Here is a 20,070-nt window from a genome sequence, read left to right on the forward strand (position 1 = left end):
GTAGAATATATGGTGATAAATTAAATACTGCAAAATCAGTCATAAATCGCACGCAACATGTAAATTATTACTTGAATCTTTTTAACTTTTCTTAAAATCTAGTTTGACTTTCTTGAAATATTTTGGTCATCATGCAGCTTAATCAATTGCGATATAGGAGTAAACAATATGCATAAATACCAGAAACCAAAAATTCAACTTTATCATGGGTTTTATTACGAGTAGAATTTAAGAGCACTCAACGTAAGACGAGTGGAAAATTGTGACTTTTAATTGGATTTAGAAAGCCACTTGTCCTGCTGAACGAGTGACTCTGAAAATATTTTTCGATGCCTGAATACCAACAGGTAATTTCATTCAAATTTGTCTTGTAACAGAGGTCATTCTAAAATTACCATTGTCAATTTAAACTTTTGGCTTTTACTTACACTCCCATTCCTCCTTAATTTACTTATTTAAACAAGAAATGTACCAATTTGGCAGACCTAAATCCTTTTCTACAGGAGTGCATTGCAAGAGCACAGGCTTTTTACCCTTAATGTGCTGGAACCGAAAGTGTTAAGCCTTTGCCACCAGTATAGAGCCAGGCCAGCCTGCACACCCATGCAGTCTGACCAGGCTCTATACTGTTGACTGACAAACTTTAAATACTCAGATTGATATCCCTAAAATTGATAATGGACAGTCCCAAAAATGGAAGTGGGACAAGTCCATTTAAAATATTCAGCATGTTAACAGTGAAAAACAACTTGTCATCACCTACCTGTAAGCTATTAACTACTGGCACAGGAGTAACTGGTTCCTTGACCGGCCCCATGCCCTCATAAAACGTATATTCAGCTTTGTCCGTACTAATTATAGTCCACGATGCCCCATCATTGATCATCTCTTTGTTGGCTTCTTTTGGACATGGCGTCGCCTGTGAATACAAAAACCATAATCAGCAAGAAAATTAAATATCATTTAAACAAATAGAATGCTTTTGATATTTGAAAAGATGGAATTTAACAGCAAAATGTGTCTTAATAAAACACCAACGAATCAATTGCTACCCTAATTGCTGAGTCATGGCATTTAACAACTACTTCAAATTTATCTATGCTACACATTGGAAATCAAGGTAGTTTGTTTGTTTGTTTAATTGGGTTTTATGTCACACCGACACATTATAGGTCATATGGCGATGTTCTAGATTTACTAATATAGGAAGACCTTAGGTGCCCTTCCGTGCATTTTTCAGGTACACACGAACGGGCACCTGAGTAGAACCACCAACATTCAGTAAGCTAGTTGGATAGCTTCCTCACATGACAGAATCTAAAGTCCCTGTCGTGAATCGAACCCATAGTGGTGAGGGGCAAGTGGTTTGAAGTCAACGACCTTAACCACTCGGCCACAGACGCCCCAGAAATCAAGGTAAACATTCATTAACTTTTACAATGTACCATTCTAAATATTTTGATAGATTTACGTCACATTTGCCCTATCAAGTTCTAAAGGTCAACTTTTCAGCATTGACTGTGCTTCATTTCTTTAATTTGGTTTTTTGTAAGACAAACATTGTCAAGGTCATATTATGACATAACAGCTACACTGACCTCAGGTGCCATTCAAATCATTTTTTTAGTTATTAAAAATTCAAAGACTACCTGTGCTGAAGACCTCAGCAAAAGCAATGACCACCTGTGCATAGCACCCTCAAACTGATTTTATTTAGCTGTGTTGTATGTTTTTCTGGTGTGTGTGTGTGTTTTTTTCTTTTGTTTTTTTTCTTAAATAACTTTAATAATTTACTGTTTCCAGTTTCTTGTAAAAATGAATGGCAATGAAGAAATGCTATGGTTTGGGAATTACAAAGTACAGGTACATTTTAATATGCATACCTGTGCAATTTGGGTACATTTTTAGCGCAGGTTTTTGTTTGGTTTTATAACAGTGTGGACTTAAATTCACACATTATCCTTTGCAAAAAGTATACAAAAACATATCATACATTACATGAACAAAAGTGATCCAGAATAATTATACAACTAATGCATATAGACTACTATCATACATTGGTAAAACCAAACAGAAGTATGAACAAACCTCAAGAAATCAGCCTTATACTCGTATGATAAAGGTTAACAGGCTGTTCACTAGCCATGAAATCCTGAGGGTAATTTTGACTAAGTTTTACCGACTACAAGGCCAAATCCCCATGATTTTAACAAAATTTGACCCTCCAGTTAAAATCCTGGGGGTCAAATCAGGCCTTTTGGAAATTTGAAGGGCCAAAGAGTCATTTCAAGGGTAAAACGGACACCCTGGTATGATATATATAAGCACAATCATCAAAACTATCAAAAATTATCTTTAAAAAAAACAACCCTACCTGGAACTGTATAATTCTCTCTTGTGAAAGACAGAGGTACATTCTTTCTGTATCTTTCAAATAGAAGGCACATTTATGAAGCTGTGAAACAGGGTCGTCTGCATCTAACACTGCAGTCTGCTTATCTACTTTACGTATCACCTACAAGGAAATAAAATAACATAATATGAATGTACCTTTGCTTGTGATTCAAGTGCTATACCAAACTCTGTAAGGACCATATGGTGACATTCCTGCACCTTTACATCTACTATCTCAGAGGCGTGAGGACACCTGCTACAAGATTATAACTATATCGCCATTTCGGAGTATTGAATGATCTATGAAAATTTTATGTATTATTTTTTCATTTTTTTTTTTAAAGAATGTAAAGTAAGAAATACTTACAAGTCGAGGTAGAGCCATGCCAGTAACAGAACATACAAGTTTGACCGTTGACCCGTAATGTATGTAACCATCTCTTACTGTAAATTCTTCACTTTCTGATTCATTATCATCAACTGTACAAACAAATCATATAATATAACACATACCTGGGGCTGCATTTCATAAAGCTCTTAGTTATTAAAAACATTACGTTAAGGTAAAGAAAATCTCTGAAATTTTGGAGTCAAATATTCCTTTAAGTAAAAATTTCTCAAAGGTTAATTTTCTTCTAAGATGAAAATTTTGTTCAAAAGCAGTTTCTCTATTTGCAATAAAAACCAACTGGCGAGCACTTTATCTTACACCTTAGACAAAATATTGTTTGATATTTCCGACCCATCCAACAAAAGTCAAGTTAGTCTGAAAAAGACTTTGGTTTATTAACCCACATATATATATTATTTCTTTCTTCTTTAATTTTCAAAATCACGGAAATGAGCTCTTTCAAAGGAACCCTATAAATGCAACAAGTAACACTAAAATTTTCATGAAAAATAAACCATAAAATTATGTATTGATATACAAGTATATATTTTTTTCAACCTTTATCACTACAATTTTATAAGATTTTGAATCTAAGCCAGATATGTTGTACTGTAGTTCTTATATCAAATAAAACAAAGAAATCAAATATTTGTTCATCTTTTTCTATCTAACTTGTATAGATAAAGTTATGAGCACATTTTGAAAATTGGAATGCATAAATACAAATAACACAGTGCATTAAGATGTTACAAAATGTCAACTTAAAATGAGATTTTCTTGATATTGGAGAAACAAAAAATTATTTTTCCCTTTGGAACATGATACAATATAGGTCATAAAAGTGGGTAAAAAAATCCCACTAAAAGCAACACCCTCTGCATTACAATAAATATCGCACTATTATAACAGACTTTATAGAGGTATACTTACGTAAATGTATTGTGAAAGCCCCCCATTGTATAGAACTAGCGTGAAAGTTGCCGTCCTCCACGTGCAGATAGCGTGTACTCACAGTCTGTGATCGTAATCTGTTAAATAAAGCTACTTTGGTCCCTGATGCTATACATACTGAAATAACAAATATCATTAAGTCTCGAACACTGATATATAGTATCACTGATACATTATTTAGGCCTCTATAACATCAGCCCAACGGCAGCCGTATGAACGAATTTTGACCAAAATTGTTGTGTTCTGCACGGCAGCGGCAAGACATTCATAGGAATTCTTTAAGGTCGCAAGGTTGCCGCAATGTCGCAGACTGATTTCTCAACATGCACATTATTTCTGTGATATTTTGACAAATTTTGGAAGTCTCAAGACTGTCGTAAGACAATCGTACGGCAAACTCAAAATTTCTATTGGTTCTTGTGTAAAAATGTTTTGGGATTGTCTTGCGAGGACCGCAGGTTTGCCGCTCAAGCATCTTGCGGCTACCGCTGGCCGTAACCAAATGACAGATAAACAAATCTTGACTGTGCAATTGCATGCGACCTTTCTACGGCACAGGTTTCTCTACAAATCGTACAAACAAAATTTCGTGTTTGTGATGTGATAGAGACTTAAGTCTAATTATCACTGAAGTAACACTTGTATGTTATTAAATGTCACTTATGTGTCAAGTCATATAAGTCATATGAGCCACGTCATGACAAAACCAACATAGTGTGTGTGCAACCAGCATGGATCCAGACCAGCCTGCTCATCCGCTCAGTCTGATCAGGATCCATGCTTTTCGCTTACCAACTCTATTACAAGTAGAGAAACTAATAAGGAACAGCATGGATCCTGATCAGACTGAGTGGATGCGCAGGCTGGTCTGGATCCATGCTGGTCGCAAACGCACTATGTTGGTTTTGTCATGGCGAGGCTCATATAAAACTTCCATTGCCGGCAACATAGTTGTGCATGGTGCAAATTATCTAAGCTTTCGGCACTGTAGTTTTTGAGGAATCTTTATAGATATTTTTATGTTACAAGTCCATATAAATTATTCTGGTTACCTGCTTTAATTCATTCCCCTATAACCTGATTTTATTCTGGTTATCTGTTCATCTTTAATATCATCATCTCTTGAATCCCCACCCCCAATAAATAATAATGGGCAGCTCTGAATTCAAAGCTGGACTGGTCCATTTCATTAAGAAAGGTTAACATATACTTACAATCCGCATTTTTCAAAGACTGTTTTTTCTTAGATGGTTTAGAAATCACTTTGATCCTTTTACTATGAAATACACCAATGTCTTGTCCACTTCCATAAAACATTTTTACACTTAACATAAAATGTTTTCTTTTATCTGAATCAGATATATAAAGTGTCTTTGCCGCACAATAATTCTGAAATTTGAAAAAAGTAATGATTCGTTAAAAGTATATACAGAGTAGAAATAGAATTAAAGGAACTCGACTCTGGGTTCAAAGGCCTAAAAACATAAAATTTTTATTTCTTACAGAGATCAGCTAAGGCACTTTAAACAGAAAGATATACAATAGATAATCAAGAAATATATAATCTATATAAATTGAAAATGGTATTTTTTGTGATTTTCTTAGCAAGATATTTGAGTTAAAAGCATTACAATCACAATTTTGGCTTATTTTTACAATAAGGAAAGTTTTTTTTGAAGCACCAAAGAAAATGAATGATCAGAAATTTTGCACAAAAGTTATTGGTCTAGACCTACATGAGATTGAACATTTATCTCGGAAAAATTATTTCCAGTGCAATATTAGTTGTTTTTTTTTCATTTAGCAAATCTAAGTTTCAAACCACTAAAACATAACTTATATATTTTAACATTACACCTACCCTTCCTTCCATATTTAACTGCACCATTTCCTGGTCTGAATTTCCTATCCCCATAAAAGCACACACAGTAGATTCTTGTTCTGTGGCCCCGCCTTTCTCCATCTCTTCCTTTTTCCGCTTCCAGCCGTTCCCAAATAAATATATGCATGGTGGCGGGCAGAAAAATCTGGCGGAAAAAAAAATATATCAAAATATATTATTCGGAAGAATATTAAATGGTTGCGGACAGAAAAATATGGGGGGGGGGGGTATATCAAAAATATATCATATATAACATAGTGGCAGACAGAAAAAATTGGCTGTAACAAAATTATCAAAATATATTATTCTTTTAGTGTATTACATTTATCAAAATATTTTGTTCTGAATAGTTAACTATATCCCTTTATCACATAAACCGTGGTACAGGAGTGTAATAAAGCCATTTAATAAAATCGATATTACACTAGACGATATTACACTAGTGCAATAACACTTTGACGTAAACATAGCGTTAAAGCGCGTTAATGTAAGCGTTACACTATAGGCGCGTGAAATAGAAATGACTCTTGTTAACAGTTTACCGTTCTTATTTTATATATGTGATAAATAGAATATTATATTCGTGTAGATTCAATACTAAATTTATTGAACTTGTTCAATAAAACAATATTTTGCTCGCCAGAGGCTCGCATAATATAATTTTATTCAACTCGTTCAATAAATTTAGTATTAAACCTACACTCATTCAATATCCTCTATTTATTCCACTTGTAATTCATACCAACCCACATGAAATTATGTTTTTGCAAAATAAGCGCTAAAAAGAAGCATTTCAAATGCTAAGAAATACGAGTGTATTTTAGGCAATAGTTACAAATTATTCAAGAAGCAATGAGTGTAAAGTTTTTTGCTCAAGGAAACAACGGCTTGCCCCTGATGGGGGTTTGAACCTACATGGCTAGCAATCCTTAGATCACTAGTCTGATGTGTTAACCACTTGGCCATGCCACCACACATCTGCCTTATAAACTTGCTTTAATATATGACTTTACCTTTTTTCATTGCCGTAAGATTTCTGTGCCACCTTTGCATGCAAAATAACAAGTATTTGGTCTCCTCTATCCTTCAAATATTTCCTCATGGCTTCTCTGGAAAGAAATAAAAGCAATAATGTATTAAAATATTATCCCTTAACCTGCTGAATTTCTTAAATGGACTTTTCCAATTTCCATTATGGAACAGTCCATTATCAAATTTCAGGGAATATCAAGATGAGAATTTCAAGTTGGTCAGACAACTGTGTAGAGCCTGGTCAGACTGCAAGGATGTGCAGACAGGCTGACCTGGCTCTATACTGGTGGCAAAGACTAATCACTTTCGTCTTCAGCAGGGTAAAGGTTAAAACATCTTTGCCCATTCCATTTTTTTCACAAATCTGCTGTTCCAAGCACATCAATTTCATTTTGTATATATTATATTTTTCTTTCCCTTTAAGTCTTCTTCAATTACCATTTCAGCTGCAGGCACTTAAAACCTTTTTCCAAAATTTGAGATTCAAGACTAAGGAAATAAAGAATCAATTTATATTAACTAAAGACAAATCAAGCATGTAATTTTTCTGAGGCAAAAGTTTAAACAGATTAGTCAAACTATATACTGGTCCAATAGACTAAGTCAGCATCAACACAAATGAATAGGTTTGAATAATATTTAAAGAAAAATCATACCTGGTTAATCTTTGGTCTTGATACTGACTGAAATACAAAAATAAATTTACAAATTTAGAGCCTTTTTATATTAACTGAATTGTTATAAATGGTATAAACTGTATATCACATTTATTGTAAAATTTGATGCAATATTGATGACGAATATCACTTTAAAATTAATTATACTATCATACCCAGGGAAACTTGAAGCTGCTTATTTACAGCTGCAGTTTATTTTTCTTTTCTGTAACCATTGGTGAATATCATTTTATAATTATTTAAACATATCATACCCAGGGAAATTGGAAGCAGCGTATCTACAGCTACTGTACGTTTTATTTTCCATAACAATCGGGACGTAATTGTCAGCATTCGGTTCGTTACTTTTATCATTTCGTCCACTGCATGTCTCGTATGCATCGTAATTTGACAGCATGTCCATTTCAAAATCAGTGATACAATCTTGATAAAAGGACGTCTGGTCTAGAGTTGTATATCTTTCCATTACTATAACTTTTGAGGCAGTGGATATCTTAATAAAACTGGCATCAGCAACACATTTACAAAATATTGCCAAGTTTGAATTCTACAATGATATACTCATTTCAAAAGCAGGCCAAGTCAAAGGTACAAATTTATCTTTAAACAGGTCAAATATATAAGAGTTACTAGAGTGTCACTGGCCCTGTGCAACTCTGTACCTCAGAAATACTATCAGTTCATCAACACAACACTGTTCTGCGCAAAACTTACTCTTTAGTTTAATTTTATGGTTAATTAAATAAATTTTCGCACTAAAAAACAGTCACTACAAATATCATAGAACCTGATAAAGTACAAAACACAATTATCTGCTGAAACTCTTCAGTTATGAAATTATCACTTAATTATCAACTACAAAATCATTATCTATAATTATCTCATTTTTTCCCCAGAAAAAGTATTTTCATCAAGAATTTTTATCATTTTCTTAGGATAAAACAACACTTTTCATAAAAATAACTCTTTTCATCAATTTTCATCCCTTTGCACTCTTTTCCATCACTTTTAAACAAATAGAAGTAAAATGTAATTCCTCTTCGATCTCAAAACATAACTGGTCTGAAAATTAATTGAAAACACCTCACATGGCAATTAAAACCAAAGTGATGAAAATGGACAGGCCAGGTAGATTTTTATACCCCAAGACTTCATTTTAATTTCCCAGTCAATTATGTAAATATGTTCTCTGACCAAAATCAGGACAAGATGAAGGCAGGAAATTAAAAGGCTCATTTCTTTATTATCAATAAACAAAAACTCACCAAGGATAAATGTCTCTGTAATAAGGCATGTTAGCATTTACATAAAATGAGGTGACAAGGGGCACTTAAAGAGCAGTAACCTTTGAGTATTTTATAAAGGCTTGTAAAGGCCTGTAACTGAAATAAGCATTTGAGTTTAAAATCAGGTGACAAAAGAGGGTATTTTTCCAAGCAACAACCTTAATGTATTAAAAGCCCATAAATGAATAAAGCATTTCAGTACAAAATGAGGTTTAATTTCAGTATACAATGAAGTTTAAGCCTTTAAGGGGATAAAATGAGGAAACATAGGGGGCACTTTTTCAGATCATTAATCTTTTTGAGTATTTTGAAGGTTGGTAGAATTAACTTCAAATTAGGTGAAAAAGGGGGGCGACACTTTTTCAGATTAACAACCTTAGAGCATTAAAGGCCCGTAACTGTAATTGAGGTGACAAAAGCAGGTACTTTTATCTTACAGAGACTTTCTAGCTTTCCATGTGAAAGAAGATCTTAGTTGACTCTCTGTGCATAGTTTCAGAGCATCAGAGTGCAACCAATGACCTTCTATAGCATGATTGTTTGAACTAAGAATATGAAAGCTTTATTCAGAGATGTTGTATTATTTAACAGAGCACAATATGAATTTTGTACCAAGCACAAATCTGATTTCTCCAAAATTATTTCCAGTCACTCCAAATTTATCACTGGAATCAGCTTTGGAGTAAAATGGACTTTATACAGAACCCTATTGTAACTAAGTATTCAACAGCAAAAACAGAATTGTGCCCTGCCCAGGACTCGAACCTGTGACTCCGAGACCTGTAGAGACACAACAATTTCCTTACTTAACTAACCAAATAAAAAATGCTAACTACATGTGTATATAGCCAGTTTTGAGTGCACAGCATTAAAAATGCACTTGTAGGCTTTAAGGCTATGCCTAATATCAAATCAATTTTTGCTCGATTGTGCATCTCAGCTATCACAGTACATTAAACATGTACTCTCGAAACATCTTAATATGCTAATTTTCACAATATCCCCACCATGTCCAATCACAATGGCATAAAATTGATTAGCAAAAGCAGAAAATCTTTTGATCTCCTTTTCCAATAAAGACAAAGGTATATGGCAAAACTGTTGTAACTTCGCTCCCGTAAGATTAAGGATGTACATTCGTATAGCGTATAATGCTTGAACATTTTTATCAATGAATTCTAGCAGGAATGGAAATGAATTGTAAACTGAATATTGAGATAATAAATTTATCATTATTCTGATATTTGAATATATTTGCAGTGATTTTTTTCTCTCCAATGTTCAAACCAACCTGTGGCTTTGTGAAGGGGAAAATATAGCATGATAAATTCTGAAAAGGGGAGAAATCCTGAAATCAAATTCCAACAACTGAGAATGGAATAAATACCCCCACATTTTTATAAAATTTTCATTTCCAATTCAAATTAACATACATGGTCACACAGCAGAGGCTTTCTTAATGTAACAGCTTTGTTTTCAGTCAACTAAATGTATCAGCTGATATAAGTCAGCTGCCTGTGGTTACTGCACCTAAACACTGAAATAACATGTACATGTGGTATGCCCACACTTTATAAGACATCAATTAGCAAAGTCATGAAATTCATGAATGATTCGGATGGAATGAAGAAAGAATCTAACCTTTTATATTCGAAGCCATTCATGTCTGTATGAGTTCTCATATTAGGAGGTGACGGAGTTGGAAGTGGGCTAGGCGGAGTCTGTATTGATGAAGGGAGGGTGCCAAGTTCAAGATGATTGGGAGCTGTCATGGTAACCATACTCTCGTTCAACTTGTTGGGCGGAGTTAGCGATCCTGGAATTAGAGGCTGGCCACTCCCATCTGCAAATAGACCTAAAATATAATAATAAAATGGTTTTTAGACATTCTGTTTACACTTATTTATAGTACATCAATTAACTTTTGACTTCTGCACAAAATGAAACCCTGCGTACATTGTAGTTCATCAGATTAGTAGATGAAATACGGTTAAAACACGCACATAATGAATAAATATTCTCAAATCCCAATTATTTAAAAAATTTCAATTTATTTTAAGAATACCAAGGTAAAAATTTAAAAGGTAATTTGACAACGGTTTTGAGTCTGGTCAGATTGGAGGGAACAAATGTGCTGGCTTGCCTAGCTCTATTCTTGTGACAATGGCTGATCATTATCAGTTCCATCAGGCTAAATTATTGATTTATTACATAAACAAGATACCAGTAAATGTTAATTTTCTTAAAGACAAAAAATTTAAATTCATACGTTATAAAGGGATATTTTAATGCCCTTTCGAAATCATACCAGAAAAAAAATGGAATAAGCAAAATCACACACTGAAAAAAATCTTTATTGATTATTTTTAACGCTGCACACCTCCAGATGAGCAAAAATATTTCAAGAAATTCAATCTTTAGAAAAATGTATTAAGATCCTAAGAAAAGTAAAAAGATTAAATATCTTCATAATTATTTATATGTTATGTGCGATTAATGACTAATTTTACAGTATCAATCACTATAGTTCTACTGCGTTACTGTTACTAACCCAGTAAGAGGTATGTATGTATATTTTGACCTCTTTTTGGTAATTAACGTGGGTTTGCAATGTTTAAGTTACTTCCTTCGTTCACTTCACAAAATTTAACTTATAAATACAATTTCAAAATTTTCAAGAAAATCAGCATTTATCTGGAGAAGACTAAAATTAGAAAACAAGTCAACAGCTTCCTTTTCTGTTCTTTATTTCACTTATTAAAATTTGAAAAATGTTAATAAATCATAGATTTTCTTCAATTCACCTAAATTCATATCTGAATTGTTTAGGTGAAAAAAAGAGAAAAAATTCTAAGTGATAGAATAAATTAAAGTTAAAGTTCAATACAGTACAGTCAATACTCAATGTTCTTAAAGAAACAATAAGCAATTATAAGTATCCAATTAATTAATCCCTGCCCCACCCCCCTTCCCTTAGATCTGTCTTCAGTTCTTTTTTCTTGTTGGTTCTCAAATCGCATGATATGGATTATATCTCACTGATAGAAAGACCTCTCACTGATAGAAAGACCAAGTATTTCATCGATTTTATAGTATAGAAATAAAACACTTAACCATTTGAGCTGCGTCACGACAAAACCAACATAATGGGTTTGCAACCAGCATCCGCGCAGTCTGATCAGGATCCATGCTATTCGCTATCAGTTTCTCTACTTGTTATAGAGTTTGTAAGCAAACAGCATGGATCTTGATCAGACTGCGCGGATGTGCAGGCTGGCCTGGATCCATGCTGGTTGCAAACCCATTATGTTGGTTTTGTCGTGACGCGGCTCATTTCAATCCAGTTTTCTCATAGCAAAAAGTCAGAGTTCAAAACAAATTACACAGTATTTAATTGATACAATTAGAATGTAATTACACGACCAGTGTGTTCCAAGATCATCATTATTCCAACTTCTATCTTATCACAGTGGCAAAATTTACCATAGATACTAACAAACACACAAAATGTTCATCCCAACATGAACAATGAAAATTCAACATAAATTTAAAACAAAACGAGAGGAAGATCCTCTTAAATATTGATAAAACGAAGATAATCTATTTTGAAATCCACTTAAAACCACGATAAGAAAATAATTCCTTTGTTTTCAAATCCCTTTTTTTAAAACCCCATCAACGTGACACTTGAGCTATTTTTAGAAGTAACAACATTTTAAAGACAATAGATTCTCATTTTTTTCCCTCGATATAACTCCTTTGAAAACGAGCAGTTAAAATGCTGTCAGCTTAAAATTCATGATTTAATAACACCCAAAGAAAAACAATCGAAACAATTGTCAAAATTTAACACAAAGTTTTATGAGCAATTGTGATAACACTACGACCACTTGAAGAACTATTTTTTTTCTACATCCAACTAGTGACGATGTCTTATTAAGTGTTTTTTGAAAAACTTGTTTCAGTCTCAGTTTGATAAGAGGTCGTCTTACAAGCGGAAGGCTACAATTGTAAAAGGAAATATTGATACAAGTACGGCCATATGTCGCAACGGACATATTTTCCCATGGTATTATTTGCTTAAAACGGCAGAAATATAATGGTCATCATATTAAATCAACACTTGAACGGAGCTGATTTCTAACTTTGCTTTCAAAAATCATCTCAGCATGACTGTAAATATTAAAGAAATCTTATCTTGTTTTTCAAACTTGAATTTTTTTTCCCTTTCAAAAACATTTTTTTCTTTCCTTTCTTTACTTTTCTTTTTTATCATTTACTCACAATAGGATAACGCATGAAACAAGGAAAAACATCAAATTTTTCATTATGACCATTAATTTTGTTAGTTTGTTTGCTGAAACAGGGCTTTAAAATACTTTCGATCAATTACACAATAATAAAAAATTACATAATTATCAAAATTTGAATTAAAATAAAATACCAACATATTCAGAAATGAATCAATTGAAACCATTCATTCTTGCAGTTCATTGAGTACATATTTGAAAATAGTTGCCTATTAACGAAAAACACTTGAATATCAATGTTTTATAAAGAAGTGTACTTCTGTACTCACCTTGATCTTGAGGAATGCCGACCCTGATCCCGTTGTGGCTGGCAAACATATGCTGGGGCCTTTCCTCCTTGATCATACCGTTCACCAGTTTACTGCTCGATAAATCAACTGGGTCATCATAACTCGACTGAGCCATGTGCCCATTTATTGTATGATGCGAGCTTGTGGTTGCAATCAGCTGTTCGGCACGGGGCTGGGTGTCGTAGGACCCGTGCTGGCTTCCTGACATGAAGTAATGGCCGACATTTTGTGTGTGATCTTCAGTTGTAAAAGGGCGGGATGAGTTTACATGATTGTTGCCCAGTGAGTAGATTAGTTGCTCATTGTTTCTGTCTAAATTGGCCCCTACAGTGTAACCATACCCACTTGCCTGCGGAAGAAAAAACTTGATATAAAAATATCAAAATCCAGCTACTAGATGTACAGTCATTAATTTGTCAAACTTGATTAGCTTATTTAAGGATATTTCAAGAGCTGTGCAATGACAAAACTAACATAGTACATTTGGGACCAGCATGGATCCAGACCAGCCTGGGCATCCGCGCAGTCTGGTCTGGGTCCATGCTGGTCGCAAATGTACAATGTTGGTTTTGTCATGGCATGGCTCATTTTTTTGTTAAATGGGTCGACTTAACGACAGGGGAAGTTGAAGTGTCATAATGAATGCTATAAGATAAACTAGAACTCCGCGAGTCGGATGTGTCGCCTTGTGAACAATGTAGTTTAGGGGAAATGGCCAGGACAAAAATTAAATATGAAAAATAACAAAGGGCAATTACTAAAAAAATAAGTGCAGAGCAGCAGTTTCTGTACACTGCAGTTCTTATCAATAACATCTATCATTCTATGATGTTTCAAGTCCATATCTTTCATACTTGAGGAGAAATGACCAGGACAAAAATAAAGTATGAAATTTAACAAGGGCCATAACTCAAAAAATAAGAAATGCAGAGTACCGATTCTTGTGCACTGCACTTCTTAATAATGAGATGTATCATCCTATGAAGTTTCAAGTCCATAGCTTTTATACTTAAGGAGAAATGGCCCGGACAAAATTTAAGTATGAAAATAAACAAAGGGCAATAACTCAAAAAAGAAGAAATGCAGAGTACCAGTTCTTGTGCACTGCACTTCTTCTTAATGAGACCTATCATCCTATGAAGTTTCAAGTCCATGGCTTTTATACATTAGGAGAAATGGCCCGGACAAAAATAAAGTATGAAAATTAACAAAGGGCAATAACTCAAAAATTAGGAAGTGCAGAGTACTGGTTCTTGTGCACTGCATTTCTTCTTAATGAGATCTATCATCCTATGAAGTTTCAAGTCCATAGCTTTTTTAGTTGAAGAGAAATGGCCCGGACAAAATTAATGTATGAAAATTAACAAAGGGCAATAACTCAAAAAATAAGACCTGCAGAGTACCGGTCCTTGTGCACTGCACTTCGGGTTATTGAAAGAAGCATGCATACCAAGTTTGAAGTCAATCAGACTTATAGTGACTAAGTTATGCATCGGACAAGCTTCAGGGGACGCCGACAACGACGCCGACGCCGACAACGACGCCGACGCCGACACCGCCGACGAGAGTAACCCCTATATGTCACCTTTTCAAGGCGACACAAAAAAATTATATTTTTGATAAACTTTGTTCACATCAATGATCACATAAAAAAGTAAGTAAAAATACAAAATTTATTTTGATTTGGAAAAACAGAAAGTACTTCTCTTTTGTTTAAATATTTTATTGTATTTATTATTAATTTTATAATTTCTTTATACACAAAAACATGCGGGCATAATTATGTTGTTTTTTTTTTTACTTTTTGTAGCATTAACATACCATATTCCACATCAGACAAATATGAATATCCCAGATTCATAGGATTTTATTTAAGCTAGCTACATTTTGTGATACACATGGGTGTGGGGTGTGGGTTACCCTCTTCTGCAAGTTGAAAAATTTCAAGAGCATGCCGACGTTTAGCAGCTATCTGAAGTAAATATATCTGTATGAAATCTTATAGTGTATGATTTCTTGTTTATTCTTGGTAATTGGGATTACAATTTAGACAAGAGAAAAATATCTGTGTTTTATGAATTGTAAGCGCATCAGATTTTCTTATTCGGAGATTAAAGCGCATCTGTGCCTATGCACTAAAAGCGCCTGGGGTACTACCTGCATATGAAAGTCTAAGAATGACAAAGAAAATATTTCATTATTTAGAAATTTCTACTGATTATAAATATAATTTACAGAGTAGGGTCAACACTTCACTAAAATTATGACTTACAATGTTCGTTTTAGATCCTGCTACTTTTGCACATCATCTAAATCATAACTGTGGACAAGTGACAAGGCAGAGGGGGAACAATTAAAGAAATTATCAAAGCACTGTACTTTGGTGGCTGTAAGCCCTGAGAAATCAGGGGTGTTTTTCTCCAGGCTTTTGGGAACATGACCCATACCCATGAATTTGGGAATTTTAGCGACGTTTTGTTAAAAATAGGGGAAAAAATGCATGGCTTAAATTTTGCAGTGATTAAATTAATGCATTTCAATGTCTTAGATGACATCTTCAAACATGTAAGCACTGTAACAGAGAAGAAAGCCCTTAGGCCATCCTTAAAAAATTGTTTGTTTGTAGTGCTCCGACCCTATGTTCAAGAGGTGGGTAGGTAGGTAGGGGATTTTTTTTTTTTTTTTTTTTTTTTGAAATTGTTACAAAATTGGAGCATGCTGAGTATAGCAATACACAGTATATAGCCTCCCATGATAAACTGTGCATTGTATTTAGACAAATTAAAATATGTAGGCAAATGTATTTCTGTTGATATTTTCTTTGTTTAATATTTCAAATGATAACAGACATACAATGTAACACTTTTGTTGTTGTTTATTTTGCATCTGTTTCATCTTTAAACAAAATAATTGAACTTGTTCCTTATTTACTGACATTAACAATGTCTGGAAAAAGGTGACAATATCTTTAATAATACAAGTGGTCTGAGAAAAATATGTACAATATGATTACTTGACAGATCTAGCCCTTTGAGAAAATAGAACAGAATTAGTCTCAATACCAGTATTTCAGTGTCATTTGAAAATGCAATTTACACTGCAAGTATAGGTGTTTTGTTTGTAAAATCAATGATTACAATCTTTTGATGACCACCTAAGATTTCATTTACTGGTCCTGACTTGTCAGATACTAAATGCACAAAGAGGGGAGGGGTGTAGCAAATCCATTTCTCATTACTATTGAATAAAAGGAATTATCCTGCAAATAATATTAATCTGGTTAGAATATAATTATTTGAAATTAAATGACTAACAGCAGAATTTTTTAGCTTTGATTTTTTTGTTATTGTTTGTTTGATTTTTTTTTCTTTTTTGTTTGTTTGTTTTTTGTTAAATTTTAGGGGTACACTTGAAAATTTAGATTACCTTGCCACTTAACCAACAAACCATACTGTTTTAACCCAGTTAATTAACTCCATTCACTAGCCAGCATAATAATAGATCATTATGTATGTTACACCTGTCACACAGTCGTGTGTTCTTACCATATATGGCAGTGTAGTATGTAGAAAAATCTACGTCACCTGCTGTATACATGTATAGTGTGTAATCAACAGGTCCTTGAGCCTGGAGTTTGTTGATATGATATTGCATCAAAGGTTAAAAAAATATGGCTATTAAATTACAATTTAGGAAAAGGTAAAATTAATGAATAATTATCATTCTTATAAAGAAAACACAGGTAGAACTTATTTAAAAGTATCGGGAAAAGACCCATTAATTTCCAGCGATTTTCCCTCGAAAATTTTATCAATTTACTTGTTTTTTCAACAAGTTTTAGTGTAACCTCATTTTCTGACAGTCATGAATGGCAAAATGATTTAAATTAATTTATGTCAACAATAAAGTTTTTCTGGTATTATTTTGTGTAAAAATGTATGTATACAGTGGTGGCCTATGGTTACGGAGGGTAATCCATTTTAACATTCATTGATATATGTATATTATCTTTGAAGCAAGGTTGCAATCTTTTTTTTCACTTTTATACCAAAAAGAATCAAATTGTATTCAAGTTAGATATGTCAACTCACGTAAAAAAAAATCATGAGGCATTTCTGTCCATTTTCACATAACAAAGTGGCAATCTTTTTTTCACTTTTATATAAAAAATAAATCGAATTTTAGTCTGGTTTAATATGCCCAGACAAAAACTTTATATTTGTAAAAATATCTCGAAGAGGGCATCATTTCCATAAACTGTACCGTGTACGTATATATATGCAGCATTTAGTGGAATGAATAGGAAAATCGAGTACAGCTTCACACAGTGTGAAAGAGATTCATCCGATCGGCAATTATTTTAGCTAATATCTTCAAAAGGGGATCGACTTTTATAAGATTTAATGTTATATAATTAACAAAAGAACAATTCATTCACATGTTTGACTTGGAAACTGAGAATTTTTATGCCCTTTGCGAAATTTTAAGGTTTCTGGCGAATGTGAAATCGCCGATGTTCGGGGTCGAAGTTTGGCAAAATATCGAAGAAAAGCGTGCGTTTATTGGCGACGCCGGTGAGCGGCGTCGTCTATTATGGAATACTTTTTATTTTTGCCTATGGAAGGAGCTGTTATTATTAGCAGTTAATTTCATGTTGTGTTTTGTTTTGGAATAAAATTCTTTTACTCTTCTACTTCTCAGTTCAAAATTTGTCTGAAAAGTTATTGGAGAAAGATCTTTTTAACAGAATGGGTACTTAATGATCTCAATAATAAAAAAAAAAAATCCTCGAAGGTGTAAAAAATTTTTAGAGTCGGGGCCATTTTCATGGGTCGGTCGGAGCACTACAAACAAACAATTTTTTATGGATGGCCTTATTTTCAAAGATTTTAGAATTTGTTTTCAATATTTTTATTTTGTAACTTTCAATTGGGATCTTTTTCCTGTGGATTGGGAAAATAATATACTGTTTTCATTTGGGGAATATGACAAAAAGTATTGGCTATAAAATAAGCGAAAAAAAACCTCAATGGCTATCGATGTTTACAATTTGCCCCTTCAGAGGTGCTATTTATGATTATGAAAGTACATGTTATGGGTTCTATCCACAAGCAATACAGGGTTTTCATTTTTATCTGAGGCAACAGATGTGCCAATAAAAACAGCCGATTTGGCCAAGGCTGAAAATACAACCATCAATGATCAGTACTATATCTAATGATATGGAACGCGAATCTGTTAATAATGAAAACCCTGCAATATAATTATACTGAGGCTGTTCAAATCAACATTAAACTAAATCAATTTAAACATAATCAAACTTTGTTGTTGTTTTTTTTCCAAATTTAACCAAATAAGAATCCCTGAGACAAAATTGTACAACTACAAACAATTCAAAATTTGCAGGAATGCATAAAGCATTACATTTTGAAAGCAAACAAGCCAAAATCAAGAAGTAAGTGATTCCTAAATGTCCACTACTGGAAGCCATGCAGGGTTGTTATTAGGAGGCAGCTCTAGGGCAAAATGTCTATATCAAATTCATTTTAGGCCGCCTCAAAACTTAGTAAAAGCTGCACGTGAAAAAAAAAACAAAATTACTGCCTCAAATTTCGAAAATGGACTGTCTAAGACAATTTTTTATGGCAACCCTGGGTATAAAGACAGGCTAATCATCATCATGTGCTGCAATATGTGTTCCACCAAGTCCCAATAAAGTATGATATTCCAATAATGTATACATAACATGTAAGAAATGTAGCTAAAATAATCTTACTGTCACAAGAAAGCATTTCCCTGATGACGGCATTTCCAAAACGTAATTTCACTAGTTCGGCTTTATATAAACTTTATAACATAAGTATATCTATATGATAACATAATCATATTAAAAATGTTGAATATTCACTTTTCCAGTAATTATTATTAAACCAATGTGTTATAATACATTTTTTTCTTTCGACAAAATGCTGAGTAATCCAATTTATTTATATTAAATATATTTAATTTCAAATCAAACACAATTATTAAATTAAGTATTTCAAAAATAAAAGACATCCAAAATCATATAATAAATATATTCATCAACTGAACATGTGAAAGGAATGTGAATCAAAACTTCTCCCCAAAATAAATCTTTTTAAAAAATCGTTATCTCTCAATTTCACTGGGGCAAGTTCTAAACATTTCACGAGAAATTTGACGATTAGACTGGTAACTAAATAAGCAAATCTCTCGCTCTTTTGACCTTTGAAACAAGGCCGTCTTTGATACATTCTTCCGTGGGAAAATATTTCACGGTCGACTAATCCTTGAATTACTGACGGTAACCTAGTTATCATGGGACGAGAAAATTACATACATGTACACAGTTGATAAAGCTCGCTATAACATTCGTGTAAATATTTGCCACTCATTAAGATAACACCAGTCTAACAGATTACTTGAAATTCATGTGAACCAGACGCGTCACAAAGAAGATTTTTACCTGCGAAACGAAAACCTGTTCATTCATTTTGCAAGTTCTACAAACTTGTCGTTACTAAAAATAGCGTGTTACAAAAGTTGAAGAATATTGTAACTACGTCTTAATCCGCTGGGAGACACGATTAAACCATATCCGTTTAGAATACAATCTATCACTTTCTAAAATGTCACCAAACTTCGATTTTAACCAGCATTGTTTGTAAGTTACTCCGTGGGAAAAATCCAGTTGCGGCTCCCATCGTGTGAACAATGGTCAAAGGCTATTCCGTTACACTCCCACGGTAATTACGTTCATGCTTTTAGCTTTCGAATTGCATCTGCGAACGAGTCGGATATTGATTTCCCATTTGAAAACGATTTGAAAAGGCTTT

At 33.4% G+C, this 20,070-nt stretch overlaps 1 protein-coding gene across 1 annotated transcript; it reads right to left on the reverse strand.

The window, feature by feature from the left end:
• Window positions 1-763: 763 nt before the first annotated feature.
• Window positions 764-19,143, reverse strand: LOC132743438 (recombining binding protein suppressor of hairless-like; the record flags this gene model as incomplete). Its single annotated transcript, XM_060731958.1, is given in 11 exon segments — window positions 764-919; window positions 2,375-2,515; window positions 2,762-2,874; window positions 3,716-3,853; window positions 4,951-5,125; window positions 5,598-5,763; window positions 6,632-6,727; window positions 7,307-7,333; window positions 10,255-10,468; window positions 13,193-13,562; window positions 18,990-19,143. Coding segments are annotated over 11 exon segments (1,629 nt in total), but the record flags the coding sequence as incomplete, so codon positions are not given.
• Window positions 19,144-20,070: the final 927 nt, after the last annotated feature.

The sequence above is a fragment of the Ruditapes philippinarum genome, unplaced genomic scaffold (assembly GCF_026571515.1).
Source record: "Ruditapes philippinarum isolate M1 unplaced genomic scaffold, ASM2657151v2 ctg1309_1_1_1_1, whole genome shotgun sequence".
In the NCBI taxonomy this organism is placed as follows: Eukaryota; Metazoa; Mollusca; class Bivalvia; order Venerida; family Veneridae; genus Ruditapes; species Ruditapes philippinarum.